The following is a 22,068-nucleotide window of genomic DNA, read 5'->3' on the forward strand; positions in this document are numbered from 1 at the left end:
CATTTTTTTTTTTGGTAAGCTATCCCAATAGCTTCGATGATCATATGCACAGTTCAGATCTTAGCTTCTGTTAAAATATTCTAGCCATTTGCTAGTTAAGTCTTTTTTCTTTTTTCCTTTTTAAAAAAAAAAAATCTTTCTTTTTGAGATAGAGTCTCATTATGTACGGAATTCGCTCTGTAGACCAGACAGGTCTCAGACTCACAGAGATCCACCTGCCTCTGCCTGAGTGCTGGGATTAAAGGCATGGGCTGCATGTTCAGCTTGTTTTGTATTCTTTCGAATTAGTTTATAGGGTCAACATTAGCTTAAGCAGTTATTTCCTGCTAGGCTTTGATCTGACTTTGAACCAGCCCAGAAGTCGTATAGTATTTTAACAAGTTCGATCATTAGGTATATCTTCAATAAAAGACTCAAATCTTGAGCAGGAATGTGGAGGGAAAAAAAGATATTATGACAGACCATTTCATGAATTATGAAAGTTCAATCATAGATTTAATTCAAGTAAATGATTCATCTCTTCCACCTGAGCACTACAGAGGACGCACAAACCTTCTAAAGCTCAGAGAAAACACAGTGCAGACACTTTGGTTGGGAGGGCGAATTCAGAACCCCAGAGTTGACAGTCAGAGGGTGCTTTAAGAAGAGGCACGGTCCACAGTCCTGGAATGTCATCCCACTTGTATCAATAGCATGTGCAGGAGGAGACAGTAAACACAGAATTTTATTTTATTTTATTTCAGTTTAGGGTCTGAAATAAGAACCTCTTTGGTATTTTGAACATCAACTTGACATTCCAGATCACCATTAGTTGGGACAAGTAGGAATCAGTTGACTTGATGGTTGATTTTAACCCAAGGACGAAGTTTTCACAACCATGTACCACACAAGTACAATTGACGGTTCTGGTACAAACAGTACCCCAGACTCTGGCATCCACGTGTACTGGGCCAGCTCTGTTCATTTTAATAAATGCTGGCGCACTGGATCCCTCTGGCCTAGCTCTGTTTTTTTCTATACCACATCACTTACCATCCTCTAGCCTGCTAAGTGCTTGCTTATATACTCTGCTACTGTTTGCTGGGACCCTCCAGTAAGAATAGAAGTTCCATTCTCGAAGGGATCATCATGTGTTGTTCATCTGTAGACACTTGGTAAGTACTTGCAGAACTAATGAATATTGTAAAGTCTATATGGGTGACATCACCTGAAGGGCTGCCATGTCAGTGGGCCTCCTGGTTCAATTTCTTAAACTCCACCACCTGGAAGAAGATGTGCTCAAGAATATGTTTGGCATCCTGCTGATCCTTTGGAAGTTTACTGGTTACTCCAAGAATGTCACCACACTTTCTGACATAGAATTCCAGGTCTTCATCAGTACCTAAACACAGTAGAGTTTGATTAACCCTTCAGTTCCACTCTTTCCTGAGTGCAAACATCATGTTTGAGGCGTTCCCTTCCTCCTGAGATTACTCAATTCTTCCTAGAATGATGTGATCATTGGACTTACATTCTGGCAACTCTGGGGTCTTGGATGTGCTGCTTTCATAAATAAGAATAAAAGTAGCTCATTTTGTTGTTCTTTAGTGAGACAGTGTCATGTTATAGGCCAGGCTGGTCTCAAACTTGTAACAGTTTTCCTGCCTGCCTTTCTTCCTGTGTGCTGGGATTACAGGAGTGAGCCACTGTGCCCAGTCTAAAATGACAAACCTAATCAGAGCAAAGTCCACCTGTTCTGGCTTTCCCACTCTCCAAATGAAGCACTAGTACATCCCAAAGCACAAAAGCAACCAAAGGAACTCAAGTTACCAGGCTCTAAATATAAAGACCACTGTAAAAAGGTCATATATGAAGTTTAAAGTAGCATTTATGCTAACCATGGTATAGACACCCAGAATCCCAGCATTTGGGAGACTGTGAAAGAGGATTACAAGTTTGAGATCAGCCTAGGTGGCACAAGAACACTCTGTCACATAAAAGAAGTCAGGGATATAGTTCAGTGGTAGAGCACTGGGTTTCAATCTCTAGTGCTAGGAGACAAGGAATGGCATTTACCAAAAGAGCATTATAGAAAAGTAAAGTCCTGGGTTCAATCCATAGTAAAACAAAAATAAAACCCCACCATTTACTGTAGATTATTACAGAAAAGCAGGCCATAACACAAGGTGGCTCACCCCTGCCCTCACAGCACTCGAGAGCTAAGGCAGGAGGGTCCCGAGTTTGGGGTCAGTTGAAGTGACCCAGATGAGTTTCAGAGTCAGCTTACACTACTCTGTGTAACCAGGTTTTAAAAACCCAGATAGAAGCAGGGCCTGATGAAAAGTGAACACAGGAGGACCAGGAGTTCTGTCAGTCTCAGCTACATACTGAGTTCAAGGTCAGCCCAGCTATATGAAGCCATCTCAAACTTCATCCCATGCCCCCAAAATTAGAAAAACACAAAGAAAAATTTACCAGTAATTACAACAGTCTTCTGTGAAGTCATTCCCTAGCAGTCCTGTATCTAAGATGTACAGTCATCACTGCTCTTCTCAAGACAGGGTTGTATACTGGAGCCTAGGCTGGCCTTGAACTCAGTGTTCCTCCAGTCTCAACCTCCTGAGTGCTGGGATTATGTGAGCCAAGCTCCATACCACAGATTAAATGTGAAACAAATGACTACCATTCCTTTGCTAGTTAACATGAAAGACAATCCCAATTTCATTGCTTTTTGTTGTTTTTGTTTTTGTTTTTGTTTTGTTTTGTTTTTGTTTTTTGGAGACAGGGTCTCTCTATAATAGCTCAGGCTGTCCTGGAACATTTATAGACTATGCTGGTCTCAAACTAAGAAGTTTGCCTGTCTCTGCCTCCCGAATGCTGGGACTAAAGGCATGTGCCACCACATACAGTTCATTGCAGTTTGAAAATAAACAATGCCATCTGGGTATGTTCATACGTCTTCTTAGCTGTATTCCAGGAGTGCGGTCACTGCTTCACAGTGAGTGTTTAACTTTATGTCTCTTGTACTGGGTGCAGGTCTTGAAGCAGAGCATATCACAAGGTTCAGTAGGCAGAAGAATACTACAACTTGAAGTCTACATGAGTCTTTTTGGCCTTGACTTCTTTTTATGTTCTTGGTTTTTTGGGGTGGGGGCAGGGTACCTTTGGAGCCTGTCCTGGAACTCCCTCTGTAGACCAGGCTGTGTCTCACACACAGAGAGATCACACAGAGTGTGTGAGTGTCACACACTCACAGAGATCTGCCTGTCTCTGCCTCCCGAGTGCACTGCCACTACCCAGCTCGTTTTTTATGTCTTAAGAATACTTAATTGTTTTATTATTATTTCTATGTGTGTGCAGGGGCTTGTACATGGCATACATATGGAGGTTGAAGGACAACTCCTTTTCATTGTGAGTAGGTTCCAGGATGTAAACTCAGGTAATTATGCAAGAACCTTTACCTGCTGAGCCATCTTGGCAGCCTGTGACTCTTTCTAATCTAAATGCTCCTATGACCAGTGACCCAGCTCTGTAAGGTAGAAGCCAGGGTTAGTATTAGTCTTCTTCTTCTTTTTTTTTTTTTTTTAATATTTTTTATGGTTTATTTAGCTTCATCTTATGTGCATTGGTGTGAAGGTGTCAGATCCCCCGGAACTGGATCTTCAGACAGTTGTGAGCTGCCATGTGGGTGCTGGGAATTGAACCCGGGTCCTCTGGAAGAGCAGTCAGTGCTCTTAACCACTGAGCCATCTCTCCAGCCCCAGTATTAGTCTTCTTGTCACTCAGTCTAAGGGCCAGAACTAAAGGCCCATGGGGATCCAAAGTGAGACTTAAGGTTTCTGCTTAGCATCGTGTTCTGATTCACCAGATAAACTGAACTCAGAAGACCACATTCACATGCTATGAAGACATGTTCAGCTTTGTCCATGTGCTCAGATTCGGTTCTCCAAGAACAATCTTTGAACATTCTCTTACAGCAAGTCACAGTGGTTCATGGTAAATAAAAGTCATAAGGGATAAAAGGTAACGAGCTAATACTCACATTTGTTGGTGATCTGAGCAAGACGTGCCTTTTCAGAGGAGAATGTTTCATCTAGGTCAAACAGCTCCAGGGGAGGGGGTGCTAACTCCCGGAAACTGGGTGGGAAAACCTAGAGGGAATGAAGGTTTTTAGCAAAGTCTCCCAGAGCTTAACAGGGACAAGAAGTGTAAGCAATGAGAGGCTGACTGAGCCATTCCCCTGGGGGGAACCGTTCATTCCAACTCCATCGCCTCTGGCTGCCCTCAGCCATTAGGTCCATGTCAAGACTGAGTCCCTTGTAAGCAAGCAACCAAGCAGAACCAGATTTAACCACATTGCTAAACTGATGAAGCCGATATAACAGTGCCATGAATTCTGCACAAGCCCAGAGCTTAGGTTTGTGTAGAATATCTGAGGCCACACTTGTTCCTATATAGTTAGGTCTTTGTTTTGAGACAGGATCTTGCTGTATAGCCCAGAGTGGCCTCAAACTTGCAGTCTTCTTGCCATAGTCTCATAAGTCCTTAATCATAGGTGTATGTCTTACACCCAGCTAGTTATTATGTGTTCTTTAGGAACAAAAGTCATTGGGGAAGCAGATGTAGATCAGTGCAGACAACTTAACATTAATATGTTAGCATTTTAAGAAGTGCTCCTGGATAGTAAAGAATTACAGATTCACAATAGGACAGATTCAGACATAAAAGACCTCTAAATGGCTCACAGTGTTGGATAAATGTACACAGGCTTGGAAGAGAGAAGAAAAAGAGTATAGAGAGTCATAAAATAAAGTTAATTTTTTTTTTTAAAAAAAAGGGTAAAGTCTTTAAAGAGACAGTACAGATAGTCATAGATTAAAAGGAGTAAAGAAAAAAAGCCACATAAAAATGGAAAATTCACAGAGAGTCTGGATTATGTATATTATTGTGTTTTCTTTGAATTATTTGACTGTGTAGGAGAGACATTTCATTGTATGGGCTGCTAAGCTAAACCAGCATGTATATTATAAAGGTATCATGACTTTCAAATTTGGCTCTAAGGCTATGATGCTTTGGAAAAGTTCTCTTGTTTTCACAGAAGATGAGTACCTGTGGACTGCTTCTAGACCAATATGGTTTGATAGACCACGGCCCCCTGAAAAGTTGTCACGAACACCCTCAAAAAATTACTTTGCCCAACTGCTGACTGAGATGAACCTAGCACACAGGATATACCATAAAAGACCTAATTAACAGCACCCACAATCATTAGGAAGCAGTACGGACAAATCTACACCCATATTCCCAAATATTGTCTATAAATTTTTTTTACATTTAAAGAGGGATATGATATAGATATGAGTAATTTGCATTGGTATGAATCTTGGTTTATTAATACAAAATTGAGTACAATTTTGTTATATGTATATGTATTTCTGATCTTGACTAAGGTGTTGTGTTTGTGTAGCTCATTTAAAAATATAATGTAAAATTATGATGTGGGAGAATTGTCTGTGTTCTGTCAATCATATTTTAATAAAATGCTGATTGGCCAGGCAGGCAGTATAGGCGGGAAAACCAGACAGGAAGTAGAGGTGATGCAATGAGAACAGGAGAATTCTGGGAAGCAGAGAGGTTCCTCCGCCACTCCTGTGCAGACCATTGAAGAGGCAGCATGTAACCTGCCCAGCTAAAAAAGGTATGGAGCCATTATGGCTAACATAGATGAGAATAATGGGTTAATATAAGTTATAAGAGTTAACAAGAAGCCTGACCTAATGGGTCAATCAGTTTATAATCTTATGGAGTCTTGTGCGTGATTTTCTTTGGGGCCTGCCTGCTGTGGGGTACTGGGCAGGACAGATACCCCAACAAGCCAGCCCCACATGTTACAAAATTAAGAAATAGGTTAATAGATAATCATCTATAATAGTCAAGCTTGTAATCATGTTAGATTTTCTAGATGTATAGAGATATATTTCAGTTAGATAGATATTCTTCAAATCTTTCAGAGACCTTCAGAATATGGCATTTAAAATGTTTTAAGAACTTAAGACTTTTCATGACAGTGAGACACATCTGCTCCTGGTAGCACAAATTACTTCAAGAGGAAGACGGGCATCGAAGACACTCCTTAGCCATTTGAGCAAAAAACTGCTCTTGTCTGGACTACTCGACTGGACATGAGGACCCACAGAGAAATGACTGCTGAATTTATCTAAAGGTGAGATGGTCCTTTGGGGTTCCTGCCTCATGAAAGAGTCTGTGAGACATTCTGCAGGATACAGAAAAAAGTGATTGGCAAACTGCCAATATAGGCAGAACTGTCTTTGAAATTTTCTGCTTCATGGAAAAGTCTGCTGGATACTATGGGCCTGTAGGCTCAAGATGGATGCCCCAACAATACAAAAGAATTCTGGGTGACTGAACAGGCAGTGAGATGTCTCTGTCAATTTAGAGTTTTGGAAGTTGTTTACGATACACTTCCTGTTTACTTAGGTAATATTATATCCTTCTGGAGTCTTTGATGGAATTGGAGAATTTATAATTATAGTTACAGTTTTCCTTAGTTATGATAAAAGATAAATTAGATATAAATATTATAACTGTAATTCTTGCTTAATAACTGTTTTGCTATATGTAATTTTATTACGTTAAAGCCTTCCTTTTTTGTTTAACCAGAAAAGGGGAAATAGTGTGGGAGGTCCTTCTTTCTATGTGTTGCTTGTATTGGTTAAAGAATAAAGAAACTGCCTTGGCCTGACAGGGAAGAATTTAGGTAGGTGGGGAAGACAGAACTGAATTCTGGGAGGAAGAAAGCAGAGTCAGGGAGATGCCATGGATCCGCTACTGGAGTAAGACATGCTGCCAAAAATTAGTCAGTAAGCCACTGCCACGTGGCGATGCACATATTAATAGAAATGGATTAAACTAAGATGTTAGAGTCAGCCAATAAGAAGTTAGAGCTAGGGGCTGGAGAGATGGCTCAGAGGTTAAGAGCATTGCCTGTTCTTCCAAAGGTCCTGAGTTCAATTCCCAGCAACCACATGGTGGCTCACAACCATCTGTAAAGGGGTCTGGAGCCCTCTTCTGGCCTGCAGGCATACACACAGGCAGAATATTGTACACATAATAAATAAATAAATATTAAAAAAAAAAAGAAGTTAGAGCTAATGGGCTAAGCAGTGTTTTAATTAATATAGTTTCTGTGTGGTTATTTCAGGGGTAAGCTAGCCAGATGGCCGGGACGAACAAGAGGCCCCTCCCTCGTGTATGTTGTTGTTGTTTCTTTGTTTTCTGTTTTTCAAGACAGGGTTTCTCTGTGTAACAGTCTTGGCTGTCCTGGAACTCTCTTTGTAGACCAGGCTGGCCTTGAACTCACTGAGATCCGCCTCCCTCTGCCTCCCAAGTACTGGGATTAAAGGTGTGAGAAACCACTGACTGGCCTCAGTTAGTAATTGTATGGGCTGGTTTTGTGTGTCAACTTGACACAAACTAGAGTCATCAGAGTGAAGGAGCCTCAGTTGAGTAAATGCCTCCATGAGATCCAGCTGTAAGGCAATTTCTCAATTAGTTATCAATCGGGGAGGGCTCAGCCCACAATGGGTGGTGCCATCCCTGGGCTGTCAGTCCTGGGGTCTATAAGAAGATGGGCTAAGCAAGCCACAAGAAGCAAGCCAGTAAGCAGCACCCCTATGTGGCTTTTGCATCAATTCCTGCCTCCAGGACCCTGCCCAGTTTGAGTTCCTGTCCTGACTTCCTTCAGTGATGAACAGCAATATGAAAGTGTAAGCTAAATAAACCCTTTCCTCCTCAACTTGCTTTTTGGGCAAGGTATTTTGTTGAAGCAATAGAAACCCTAAGACAATGAAGTACTCAGATGTTGCATGATGCCTTACATATGGCTGCTGTTCCATAGCTGCTGCTTCTCAACCAAAACATTCCCTCCAGAAAGAAAAAAAAAAAGAGTCCCACAGGAGTTAGGAAACTTACAAAGCTCAGGAAGCTCACAGTCTACATGGAGGGTAAATGAGCAGTAAGTTATGTGGAAAGACAGTGTTATTCTCAAGGGGAACTGCCTGAAAGCGGGCAGAAAAAGCCAAGATGCAGCTTTCCTGAATATTCTGTGCTGGGGTTGGGCTTTTTGGTGATGCAGCTGACTGAGAAGAAACCCTGTCCTTGCCCTCCTGTGAATAACTCCTAACCCATGTTCATGTAAGTAACTCACTGCAAAAAATCATTGGTTTACTAAAGCAGACTTGGGAGGAATCATGTTTGTGATCTGTTATCAATGCCCTCTAGGGTGAACATGTTCGTGTCTCCTGAGTAAGTAATGTAGTGGCCATATGACCCCAGCCTGTTTAAACTGAGCATCTGAGCGCCCACTGCCTGCGAAGGCATCTCAAATATTTTATACCTCTTTACCCAGTGTGGTGGTTTGAATGAGAATGGCATCCATAACCTCATGTATCTGAATGTTGGGTCCTTAGCTGGTGGAACTGTTTGGGAAGGATTAGGAGGTGTGGCCTTGTTGGAGGAAATGTGTCACAGGGGGTTGGCTTTGAGGTTTCAAAAGCCCACACCAGGCCTAATCTTGTTCTCTCTCCATCTCCTACTTGTGGATGAGAAGTAAGTTCTCAGCTACTGCTCCAATGTCATGCCTGCCTGTCAGCTGCCATGCTCTTCATCATCATGGTCATGGATTCACCTTCTGAAACTGTACACAATTCCCCAATTAAATGCTTCCTTTTGTAAGTTGTCTTCGGTGTCTTGTCACAGCAATACAAAAGTAATTAGGGCACTCAGGCAGTCTCATACATGTCTTCCAACTCCTGACCCCCAAAATGGAAAAGTTTAATAACTAGGAAAGCCCATGCTCTGACCCCTTGGCACTTCCCCACATAGAAGTCCCTACAGAATGCTAACAGATATGATGTCTCAATATGCTTAGAGGCAGAGCACTTGGACTCTAGGAAGGTGCCCACATGGGAGGGTAACCAGTGGAGTTCTACAGCAGGAGCCCCTAAACCCACTTACTCACAGCAGGCTGAAGGGCTGGCAGCGGCATCTCAAACTGAGGCTGGACAAGCTGGAGTGGTTCATGTTTCACATTTAGCTCCTCATGAGCCCTGAGTTAGTAAGACAAAAATGTGGGAATAAAGGTAAGGCACTGTGGTAAAACACAGCTAACTGCTCACATCAACACTATTCAGTGTTGTTCTAACAGCTGTGGGAATAGTTCATAATAGGGCTTATGCCTAACATATGTGAGGGCCTGGGTTCTAGCCTTATCCTGCCCAGAAAGAAAAGCAAAACAAAATAAATCTGTTGCTCTGGGTTGGTGAGATAGATTCACAGGTAAAGAACTTGCCATCAATCCTGAGTTTGATCCCCAGAACCCACATGGTAGAAAGAGAGAACTGACTCCTGTAAGTTACCCTTTGACTTCCACATATGGGTACACATGTACATGTACGTGTACACACACACACACACACACACACACAGAGTAATGGCTAATCTTGGCTGTCAACTTGACACACCTGGGAAGGAGGAACCTCAGTTGAAGAACTGCCTCCACTGAAGAGGCCTTTGGGGCATTTTCGTGGTCGCTATTGATATAGGAGGGCCCAGTCCACCGTGAACACTACCATTCGCTGAGCTGACAGTCCTAAGTTTTATAAGAAAGCTTACTGAGAATAAGCCAGAGGGAGCAAGTCAATAAACAGCATTCCTCTGTGGTTTCTGCTTCAAGGTCCTTCCTTGAGTTCTTGCCCTAACTTTCCTCAGTGATGAGCTATGGCCAGGAAGTGGAAGATGAAATAAACCCTTTCTTCTCCAAGCTGCTTTTGGTCATGGTGTTTATCACATAAAAAAAAAAACAAAAAACCGCACATAAAATTGAATACAATGTAATGCAAAGGAAAAATAATTTAAAAATGTAAAAATGCTGCTCTGTCTAACAGGATTTCTTCTAAGATACTTCTCTAGGGAATCACAAAGCATTATTTGAGAACTGAATGGAAAATTTACTTTTAAATTTTAACAGTCCTCTCAATGGGATTTGGTTTTTACCCAATGAGTACTGTGACTGTTTTTACTACTGAGAGAAATCAGCCCAGTGTGGTGACATTTCATTTGTATTTTAATAAATAAACTTGCCTGAAGATCAGAGAGTAACACAGCCCTACTTGTCAGCTTACAGACCAGGCAGTGATAACACACACCTTTAATCCCAGTAGCCACACTAGTTAGTTTGCCAAAGAAACCAGGCAATAGTGGTGCACGCCTTTAATCCCAGCACTAGAGAGCATTATAAAATGGAAAGAGACAGCTCTCAGACACAGTCTCATTCTGAGACTCCTGGAGGCAGGATCGCCATTTCAGACTGAGGTAGAGGTAAAAGCCAGTGGCTGGCTATTTGCTTTTCTGACCTTCAGGCTGAACCCCAATATCTGTCTGTATTTTTATTAATCAAGCTACTGTCCAGTATAAGGACTGCTTCTGGTAAGCAAACACATCTTCACAATACGAATTCCCGTGTGTCCACTTTTCTCAGCAAGTACTGACTCACTGTCTGCTATGTACCAGGTAGCTTTATCTGTCATAAGCATCACAGCAAGAAGAACCAAAGGAGGTTCTCCTGGGACCTACATGCTAGGGAAGGGACATACAGTACAAAGAAAACCAGATAATATGCCAGGTATCAGTAAGTAGTAAGAAGAAAAACAAATCCAGGACAGAGAGGGAAGAAGTCACACAGTTATTTTGCAAAGTATTTTTTTTTTTTGATTTTTCAAGACAGGGTTTCTCTGTAGCTTTGAAGCCTATCCTGGAACTAGTTCTTGTAGACCAAGCAGGCTTCAAACTCACAGAGATCTACCTGCCTCTACCTCCCAAGTGGTAGGATTAAAGGTGTGCACCACCACCGCCCTTGAAAAGCTGCACCAAGTATGTGTCACACACGCCTTGCCTATCTCAGTGCCTAGGAGGTTATGGGGAAAAAAAATATCACAGGTTGAAGGCCAGCCTGGGCTACACTGAAAGTTTCACACCAACTTAAAGTACAAAGGAAAACCTAGTCTCAAGAAATCTCAAGAAAACAGTGTTTAGGAGGCAGCAGACTCGGCAGAAGGGGCTGGTGTCCTTTTTGTTACAGCACAGTGGTAAGAATGCCAAGTTCAAGTGGCTGCTCTGGCTTCTGCTTTGCCATCACTGTCCCGAGCATTCATTTTGTCCTTCTGTGCTGTATGTAATTTTGCAAGCTAGTCCAAATTTAATTGTTCTCTTTATTCTACTCATTTAGGTTTTTTTTTTGAGACAGAGTTTGATTTGTTTTCAACATGCAATCCTCCTGCCTCAGTCTCACAAGTGTGGGTGGGGATTACAGGCCTGACACCACTGTGTCTGTCCTCAAATGTACATTTAATACACATCTGTGGCCTTGCAGCCTCAGCAGGAGTGGGGTCTATGGCTGTAAAGAGGCAACCAGCTGAACTACCACTGTCTCAACCACTGTCTGCACACGCGTAGGTGCCCGGGGGAAAACCTTTCCTAGCAGTGAGTATTACAGGTTCAAGACAAGGCAGACCCTTTCTCAGAAATAACACACGAACAGATTAAGGAGAGAATTAAAGTGAACAAGGAGTTGCACTAGTTAGCAGAATTACAGACATACAAAAGGACAGAGTCCTACGGAGGAAAACAAGCAACTCCTGGTGAGCGTCTACCCACTACACACGCGTTTTCTGACCTTGTAGTGTGCAGGGTCACTGAACTCATTTTGTTTAGACTCAAAACACTCTAGACTACGGCATAATTACTGAAGCAAGAGGAAGTGGAGGGATAGAGACTTGATGTAGCTTCCAAAGTTGTCTTTTTAAGAGACAGGTGAGGCGGAGCCTGGGCTGAGTCTGGCCTCGTCACCCTCCTTCAGTCTCTCCACATCCCAGGCTGATGTAACAGTGTACCCTACTCAACAAATGTCTCTTTACTTAACCTGTGTCTGCTGAGCTGTGTGCTGTCAGAGATGAGAATGATGTTAGGAACTGAATCCACTGTGATAGGGCATTCTGCAGCAAGCATAATCGTCTGAACAAAGCCCTGGAAATTTACCCATGTTGTAAAAGTCCTAGCAGAGGAGCAGCTGAGACTCAGGGCCAGGATCCTATCTGTAAGAAACTAGAAAAGACCTCTAGCAGAGGTGAGTGCTTCAATCTGTTTTTCCAGAAATAGCCAAAACAACTTTGGGGGAAAAGTATCTGAGAGTCTTGCATGTTAGCTATACTCAGCACCCACAGTACTACAGCAGCCTGCCAAATGACTAGAGTCAGGAAGAGTAGGGACTAGCTGCAGAGGGTTGACAGTGGAGCGAGGAAGAGCAGCTGAGGGTTAACAGATATGGGAGGAAGAGTTCACGGGCATGGGCCTCATAGCTCTGCTGGACAAGCCCCAGAGACTCAGTGCTTTCTCTGCTCTGTTTAAGTGCTTCTAAGGGGGACCAAACATACCTGTTTACTAAGGGGTTCTTGGAACCCAGGACTTGTGCTAAACCCAGAAAAGCTGTTGGCAAAGTAGAAAAGTCGGGTTACCTGAGATGCCTTTTAGGTCCTGGGACACAGGTGGACAGTGACTAGCAGCAGTTCCTCTACACCATTCATGCATCCCACACCAGTCTCCCTACTGACTTCATCACAGAGCTGAGAACACGTTTTCCTGTCACAGCTCCAGGCTCATGTTTTCAAACCAGAGTGAACTGCAGTGTGAGCCCAGGCAGCCTCAGTACTAACTTGATGACCTTGGGGAGGCAGGTGGTGTCCAGCTGGTAAATAGACAGGTCAAAGAGGGTGGTGAAGTCACGTGGGTTCTCATCGCCCTCCTGGAGGCACACTCGGAGCTGCTCTGAGAGGGTGGCTGTGTCTGGTACCATTGTGTAGTCGGAAATCTAAAAGTCAAATGAGAGTCCCTCTCAGCAAAAGTAAATGGAGTTTACTCTGTCAAGCATCCATCCTGGGTCACAATCTACAAAACTTCTATTTCCTTGCCAAGAGATCTCACCACCGATCATCACTGACAACTTCCATCAGACACTTTAAGCAGAAGGAGGAAGAAAGCTACTGGACTGAACCCCAAAGCTAGCTGAGTACAACTCTCAAATTACACACGCAGTTGAACACAGCTGGAGTCATGCTGACTTAACTGTTTTCCTTTTACTATCGTTCCCTTTTACCCTGAATACTAAGCAATCAACTCTATCAAATTTACTCACATCTCCATCTGAAGGAAATATCCCTTTTACCACTACAACCATCCAAAACAATTTTCCTTAAGGTTATTTTAATGAACAACTTTCTTTACTATTACAGTGAGAAACTGGAGGTGATAAGAAAAAGTCCATAAACTCCCACTAAAACACACCTCCCTTCCCTGCCCCAGCATCTGGGCCATGTCTGCTATCTCCTGTTAGATGCATGAGCACATGTGACACCAATGCAGACAGGCCCTCCCCCTGCACCCTATACCCTAATCTTTCTTCCTTAGTCAAGGACATCCCAGCACTGTTCAGAGCAGTGATGATGTGCTCTATGCTGGTAAGAGGAAAAGACCAGGAGAATCTAACTGTTCATCTCAAGAGGACACTGTCTAATAAGGGGCAGCATGTTTATGCTTAAACAAAGGGAAAACATGGCTCGGCGTTAAGAGCTTTTCAGAGGAGCAGCATTTCATTCCCAGTACCCACTTCAGGAGACTCACAACAACATGTTACTGCAGCTTCACGGGATATCATGCTGGCCTCCTTGGGCATCTGCATATGTGGTACATATATGTATAGAGGCAGGCACACCCACACTCCAAGAAAATAAAGTAAATCTTAAAGAATAAAGAACAGATAGAAGGTTCTTCAATAAAGAACAGGAGCCAGGCGGTGGTGGCCCACACCTTTAATCCCATCACTCGGGAGGCAGAGGCAGCCTGGTCTACAGAGCGAGTTCCAGGACAGGCTCCAAAGCTACACAGAGAAACCCTGTCTTGAATGTCCCTCTGTATGCTATGAATACCAATGGTTAATAAAGAAACTGGCTTGGCCTGATAGGGTAGAACAGAGCTAGGCAGGGAAAACTAAACTGTATGCTGAGAGAAGGAAGGGGGGAGTAGGGAGAAATCATGGAGCTGCTGCCAGAGACAGATGTGCTGAAACTTTGCTGATAGGCCACGACCTTGTGGTGATGCACAAGTTAATGGAGATGGGTTAAATTAAGATGTAAGAATTAGCAAATAAGAAGCTAGAGCTAATGGGCCAAGCAGTGATTTAAATAATATAGTTTCTGTGTGATTACTTTGGGAGTCTGGGCAGCCAGGAAAAGAACAAGCAGCTTCCCTACACCGCCCCGTCCCCACCGCCGCAAAAAAGAACATGGTAAATATTTCACTGATAATTTTTCCTTCCAGGGTCGCATGTAGCACAGACTGGCCTAGAACTCACTACTAACACGAGGCTGCCCTTGAAGTTCTGATCCTCTGGCTTTCACCTCCCAAAACTGGGACTACATGTATTTGCCATCATGCCTAGTTCCAATGGTATAATTTTTAAGGTGCCGGATAATGTACACACTGTGTGTGGCATAAGATGAGGGAAGGGAAGCCAACACAGACTAGCTTACCTAAGCAGAAACTATCTCTGAAGGACCTATGACTGCTGTCACTGGAGGGAAACAGAACAGCCTGCTGAAAGACAGAAGAAAGACTACTCACTGTGTATGACCTTTAAACTCAGAACTATGTCAATCTATTACCTATTAGTCTATGCCTGTAATCCCATTACTTTGGAATAGCTTCAAACTGCACTAAAGTCCAAGGAACACTGAGGAAGAGAGAGTGGAAGACTGTAAGGGACTGTAAGGGACTGTAAGAGCCATAGGACCAGGAAGTCTGCTGTGAGACTGTCTCCCAGAAATGACAGAGAAGCTAAACTTTGTTGGTACCTCAACAAAGTGGCAGCCTGAACAAGACCTGAACGATGACAAGATCAACAGACATGCTAATTTGGAAGGGGAAAATCTCATAGTGTTCCATCCCTAGACAAAGAACTACGAGCAGCTAATGACTGCTGTTGCTGAGGGTAGCAGAAGGAGCTAGTCCCAGGGATGAGCCCCCTAATTGGTTATCCAATAGAAAACTTATTTAAACTTAAAAAATAAAATAAACAAACAAAAACCCCTCATATATAACCAGATGTGGCAGCACAGCCTATGATCTCAGTACTCAGGAGGCTGAGATAGGAGGACTGCTGTAAGCTCAAGGCAAGTATAGACCACACAGGGATACTGTCTCAAACAAAGAATAGCAACAGAAGCTGGGGGATGTCTCAGACATTGAATGCTCAGTGTATGGGAACTCCGGATTTGACCTCATCCACAAAACAAACCAACCAAATTGCTAGTCCTGTTTCACAAAATCTTTACTTTCAGCATAGGAAACTTGCCTGAACATTAAAGAAATAAAAAAATACATTCACCGTTTTTTCTGTAGCCCTATGATTAATTTAATCCCAGTACTTGATAGGCAACAGAGGTAGGCAGCTACCTGAGTTCAAGGACAGTCTGGTCTACAAATTGAGATGCAGGGTAGCCAAGACTACACAGTGAAACTCAGCCTAAACAAATATAAAAACAAAAATGAAACCAGTGACTTTTCCCAATCCTCAAACTTTTCTTTTTACTCAAGAAACAAACAGATGAATGTCCTTTCCAGGAATATGTGGCAGCTTTAGTTACTTTAGTCTCCAATGACGGTGGGCTAAGAGCAAGAGCAACGGCAAGGAGGCTAACTGTGCACATCCAGCACACAACTCAAAGGACAGAAACAGGCCAGCCATCTGTTCTCACATCTCCAGTCAGAGGCCTTCCATGAAATCCTAGTTCAGACAGTCATCAAGGCTTAGACACCCAAATATGAACATAAAGAGTCTTCCCAGGATGACTAGCTGTCCTAACTTGTTCTCTTTTTAATTTTACTCTGTATTTTATTTATTTGTATATTTGGGGACACATGTACCAAGGCATGCCTATGCCAGTAAAGGACAATGTATAGGAGCTGGCTCTCTCTTTCCATCATGTGGGTCCCAGAGATTGAACTCAGGCTGTCAGGTTTGAAAACAAGGGCCTTTTCCCACAGAGCCATCTCTCTAGCCCAGCAATCTTCCAGAGAGCAAATTTTAATCCTGATACTTATATGGAAGCACTGACTTCAATTAGTTCTGTCTATTGATACCTGACTTTCTATAATGTGCCCTTCCTTTCCACAAGCAGCATCGCTTTCTTTCTGACTGTCTCAAGGATGAGTTAAGAGACATCTATTCCTGTGGAAGAGGTTCTAAAAAGTTGGCCTCATTTTCCATTTCAATCTTCCAATGATTCACAGTCTCCTACCTCTGGGTCCTCAGCATCAATCTGGTTTAGGTGGATGTCTCCTGTCGTGAGCCACTGGAATACAACATCCTGTATTTAAAATGATAAATACAGTTAGACATCTGACTGTTTGGGAATGCTGAAGGTCAGGTTAAATTAATTAAGGTGGGGAGAAAAGACAACTAGTAATTTAAAAAAGGACTGTCAGTCTTTTGTTGGTAAAAATCTTTGGAAATTAAATGCAAACCTTTATTATCATTGCTTCAGGGTATTCTAACAAGTAGCAAGTCAAAACTTACTAAAAACCTGTTTACAATCCTAAGCAGCCTTTGTTTACTAGAATGACAGTCTAAACTTTTAAGAACATACCTTTTCAACTGTGGCTATTGTAATATGACAAAATCATAATTATACATAAAAACCAAGCAGCTTTTCAAAGCAAACATTTAGGATTCTGAGCACAGTGAGAGGCACTGAACCAGGTAGACCCCTGGTCCACCTCCCACTATATGGAAGACTAGAAGGGCTCACTCCACTAACACACATCTTCCTCTGGCAGATGAGCGGCTGCAATTCCAGTGTACAGGTCTAGCAGGCACTAGGGAAATGCTTGCTTCCCCATTATCATCCTCACAAGACACGTGCTCTTCCCACTATGTAGACAGGACAAAGGCATGCTTCCACTTCATTCCTCATCATCTTATACAGAAAAGTCTCGCTAACTCATTCTGCCAGTCCTTGCTTCACTCACTAGTCACAACCTTCACTCAGTCATCATCCTTGATTGCCTGGGTAACTCCATCAGCCTCCTAACTGGCTCTGGTTGCTCTCTTCCTTCCCACTGTCCACACAATCTAGAGGGGTCTGAGCACTGTTGGGGAATATTATTTTAAGGTGTGTTTTATTTGTTTAACTCTATAAAGCTGTTTGTCAGATGGTAGTGGTGCATGCCTTTAATCCCAGCACGAGGGAGGCAGAGGCAGGTGGATCTCTGTGAGTTTGAGGCCAGCCTGGTCTACAAGAGCTAGTTCCAGGACAGACTCCAAAGCTACAGAGAAACCCTGTCTCCAAAAACAAAAACAAAAAACAAAACAAACAAACAAAAAGCTGTGTTACTGTGCTTGTCTAAAATACCTGATGGTCTAATAAAGAACTGAGTGGCCAAGAGCAAGGCAGGAGCAAGGACAGGTGAGGCTGGCAGGCAGAGGGAGAAATAGAAGGAGAAATGAGGATGAGGGGGAGCAAGCAACGAGAGAACAAGAAAAGGAGAATGTCGGAGGTCAGCCACCCAGCTACACAGCAAGCCACAGAGAAAGATGTAAAGTAAGATATACAGAAGTTAAGAAAAGGAAAAAGCCCAGAAGAAAAAGGTAGTCAGGATATAGTTAAGTTAGAAAAGCTGGCAAGAAACAAGCCAAGGCCGGGCATTAATAACTAAGAATAAGCCTCTGTGTGTGATTTATTTGGGAGTTGGGTGGTGGGTCCCTCAAAAAGCCGAAAGAGTGAACCATCACACAACAGAGCACCAGCAAGGTTGTCCCTGTGCTTTCAGTGTAAGCTCACGCTACTTGCTTTACAAGGGAGGCTTGCTCCTCACCACTTTTCCAGAGTCGTCAACACTCCTATTTGACACGCTTCCCCAATACTTTTCTAGATTCACCCACCAATCTGTCTGTCACTCTTCTGATATACCATAAACTTCTGTAAAGCAAGTGCTACACCCAACTCAACTTTGTGTTTTTAGTGCCTGACATCTACTCAATTCAGTACAACTCATGTAGACGAGTGGCAAGTGTACTTATCAGTATTTTCTATTGCCATGGAAGTCATACTTACATAGTGTGCATTAATTTGATAAAAGAAAAAAGCTTACCATAATCTTATTATTTTCTTCTTTATCCAAATATTGGTCACTGAACATGTGACATGAGCCAAGCACTGCCAGCTTCCCACCTTGGTTCTGTTGGTGACAAAGCAGTGTCAGATGCTTAGGTCCCAAAACACACTGCATGTATCATTTATCACATTAGCAACTGTCTGATACACCAATAAATGCCAATTCACATGAAGACTTAACATTTGAAAAGTAACGACTATGAGAACAATTACTCTTTACTGTTATTCGTTTTTAGAGACATTTATTTTTCATTTATGTATATAAGTGCTTCACCTACATTAATACATGTGCACCATGTGCACGTAACAGGCTGTGCATGTAACAGGCTGTGAAGGCCAGAGAAGGGTATCAGATGCCCTGGAATTAGAATTACATGTAGTTGTGAGCCTCCAAGTAGGAATCAAAGTGAGGTCTCTGAAAGAGCAGCAAGTGTTCTTAATTACTGAACCATCTCACCGACACCTACGTTACTATTTTTCAACAAATAAAAACAAAGTATCTTTGCCTTTCTGATAAATATGAAAAAAAAATGATGATGATCACTGTTTATTAGATTTCAATGAGTGAGTTCTTTTTTTGTTTTTTTGAGGGGGGGTTGGTTTTTTTAGGTTTTTCAAGACAGGGTTTCTCTGTAGCTTTGGAGCCTGTCCTGGAACTAGCTCTTGTAGTGCAGGCTGGCCTCAAACTCACTGAGATCCACCTGCCTCCACCCCCTCAACACACAAGTGCTGGGATTAAAGGTGTGCGCCACCACTGCCTGGCTAATGAGTGAGTTCTTACACTACACTTTTACTAAAATTGTCTTTCTCTTCAGCCAAGGCTGAAGAGATAGCTTGGTGGGTAAAGTACTTGCTCTGTGAGCATAGGGACTGAATGTTAATCCCCAGAATCCATATAAAACCAGCTGAGGTAGCACACATGTCCATACGATAACCATAGCACTCCTGTGTGGTTATGAGAGACAGAAAAAAAATCCCTAGAATTTTGTGAACCAGCTATATATAACAGAAACAAAACAAGAGACTTTGTCTCAAAGTCAAAGATGAAGACCAGTTTCCAAGGTTGTCCTCTGACCTCCATTTGTGTGCCATGGAATACATGTATTCATATTCATACACACAAATGTAGATGCATGCATATCTCCCAACACACACATGCACACCATACGAACATCTAAACACACACACACACACACACACATTTTAAAGGAAACAAAACCCTGCAACCAACAATCCAAAACAGAGACTCTATACACAATCTGTAGTCATAATTACAGACAATCAGAAATAAATCCAATTGTTCAGTGGGAAAACAGATCAGCTTCTATATCTCATAAGCAAACATTTTACAGGAAAAATATTACTATTTGGTTGCGTGTGTGTGGTTTTTTTTCTGTTCAAAACAGGGCACCACTATGTAGCCTTGGCTAGCCTGGAACTCACTATGTAGACCAGGCTGGTCTAGAACTCAACTCACAGAGCTCTTAACTCCCTCTGTCTCCCAAGTACTGGGATTAAAGGCATGTGCCCATTACAATGTAGTTTTATTACTTCAAAAACAAAATAATACCACTACTCACATATCTAAGAAAGTCAATACCTTTGAGTGATAGAAAGCCAGAATGGGTCTGTTAAGTGGGAAGCAGACGGAGCCTGTGGACAGAACAGCTACTGCAGGTTTCATGACGCTCAATGTGGCACCAAATGGGTAGACAAAGGTGAGAGCCCTGTAAGAAAACAAACACATCCACGTGAATGGACTTTAGGGGCCATGAGATGGTCAGCAGGTAAAAGCACTTGCCACCAATCCTGAGTTCACACAGTAGTAAAGAATGACTGCATGCTGCTCTCCAACCTCCACACATGTGCTGCTGACATATGTGCACAAACCACACACACACACACACACACACAGGGCACACATCTGTAAACTTAGCACTCAAAAGCCTGACACAAGAAGACTGGGAAGCCTTCTCATACTACACAGCAGGTTTCAGGCCAGCCTGAAACACATAGAAAGACTTTGTCTCCAAAAAAAAAAAAAAAAAAAAAAAAAAAAAAAAGCAGATTCTCTCTGGGGCAAACTGCATAGGTCTGAATCCAAGATCTGACAATAAATTAGTCATGTGAAGTTGGGCAATACATTCACCACTACTTAAATAAATTAGGATATAGCTAATCTGGTCTAGTCATTTAAAATAATAAACTACTTAGTTACATAAGCCATTATAAAGTGCTTAGTTAGATATATCATTATATGTGGGGGGGGGGATCAAAAAACAAAAAACAAAACAAACAAACAACAACAACAAAAAAAACCAACCTGGAAATCTAAATTTCACACTCTTAAGACACAATGCTTCTCTTGAAGGGAGGAGCATAGATTTACAGTGTAGAATTTCTACTCTGCTTCTCTGCTTCCTTCTAAGCTTTACCATGGGTTGGAGTTTGGTTTATTTTCTTTGTTTTTAGTTAAGTGTGTATGTGTGTGGAGGTGTCCACACAGACCAGAACAGGGCTTCATTCCCTGAGGCTGGAGTTAAGTATAACTGGAAGCTGGCTGATATGGATGCTGAGAGCTAACCTCAGGTCCTGCAAGAACAGTATGCACTTTTAACCACTGAACCATTTCTGCAGCTCCCAACTGGGATTTTGCTGCTGGTGGTTTTGGGATTCTTCTGGTGAGAATTACTTTCATAACCAGAAAACTCTTCATTTTGAAAAAGGTAACTCTTGGAAGTGAGCACTCCTTCCCTGCAGGGAGATGCAGAAGCACACTCACTGGGCGGGGAGCTGCAGAAGCACACTCACTGGGCGGGGAGCTGCAGAAGCACACTCACTGGGCGGGGAGCTGCAGAAGCACACTCACTGGGCATTGTTTCCATTGCTCTCTTCATCAATGATCCCAGGAACAGCCTTTCCTGCCGCTCGGCTAATTTCCCTAAAAGGAAAACATTAAAATCTAATAAGCAAAGAAGTTGGGGAACTTCACACTGCCTTCATCAACAGTAAATATCAACTACACGAAAGGACACTGTATTTTAGCAGTTTTTAAAAAGTAAATAAAAGCACACACCCACATACCCACATTCTTTTCTGAAGTTTACAAAAATTACCATTAAGAAATTAGGCTTGGTCCAGGTATGGTGGTGTAGGCATTTATCCCCAGCACTAGGGAGGTAGAGGCAGATAGATCTCTGTGTGTCCAGACCAGCCTGGTCTACAGAGTGAGTTCCAGGCTACCTAAGGCTACATAGGATGTCTCAAAAAAACAAAGCAACAACAAACCATGACTATTACAACAAAAAACTTAGGCTGGTGCTGGAGTTCAGCTGGAAGAGTACTGGCCTAGCGCACACCAAGCCCTGAGTTCAATTCCTAGGACCACATAAACACAGTCCGGTGGTACACTCGTGTAATCTCAACACTTCGGAGGGAAGAGCAGCACAATCAGGAGTTCAAAGCTAGCCTGGGCTATGTGAGACTGACTCAAAAAAATTAAAAGAAGAAATCAACTAGACAAATATTTAGTTCAATTCCTTTTTTTGCGTTGTTTTAGGAAGAGAGGTTTAAAAAGAGGGAGGATACAAAGTTGGGAGGGGTGGGAAGATGGTGTGAATCTGAGGAATTAAGGGGAGGAATATGATTGAAACACATTGTATGAAATTCTCAAAGAATGAACATAAAATAAGGAAGGAAGGAGGGAGGGAATGAAGGAGGGAAGAAGGAAGAAGGTCTTCACATGGAACACTGGTTGGCAAGGTTGGTAGTCACTCTTTAGCCAAGA

The 22,068-nt window shown here is 42.6% G+C and overlaps 1 protein-coding gene across 2 annotated transcripts in view; it reads right to left on the bottom strand.

Annotated features, from left to right (window-relative positions):
- Nucleotides 1–706: 706 nt before the first annotated feature.
- Ift52 (intraflagellar transport 52) overlaps nt 707–22,068 on the bottom strand; it is a 28,949-nt gene continuing 7,587 nt past the window's right edge. For both annotated transcript variants that reach the window (XM_087911045.1, XM_087911046.1), the window contains exons 6-13: nt 21,151–21,222; nt 19,882–20,008; nt 18,259–18,345; nt 16,407–16,475; nt 12,768–12,922; nt 9,020–9,107; nt 4,022–4,130; nt 707–1,381 (exon numbers count right to left, since the gene is read on the bottom strand). In XM_087911045.1, the coding sequence (XP_087767171.1) occupies nt 1,224–1,381; nt 4,022–4,130; nt 9,020–9,107; nt 12,768–12,922; nt 16,407–16,475; nt 18,259–18,345; nt 19,882–20,008; nt 21,151–21,222 (865 nt within the window). In that variant the 3' untranslated portion in view covers nt 707–1,223. The remainder of the gene's footprint in view (nt 1,382–4,021; nt 4,131–9,019; nt 9,108–12,767; nt 12,923–16,406; nt 16,476–18,258; nt 18,346–19,881; nt 20,009–21,150; nt 21,223–22,068) is intronic.

This window comes from Myodes glareolus, chromosome 10 (assembly GCF_982192425.1).
Source record: "Myodes glareolus chromosome 10, mMyoGla1.1, whole genome shotgun sequence".
Taxonomy (NCBI): domain Eukaryota; kingdom Metazoa; phylum Chordata; class Mammalia; order Rodentia; family Cricetidae; genus Myodes; species Myodes glareolus.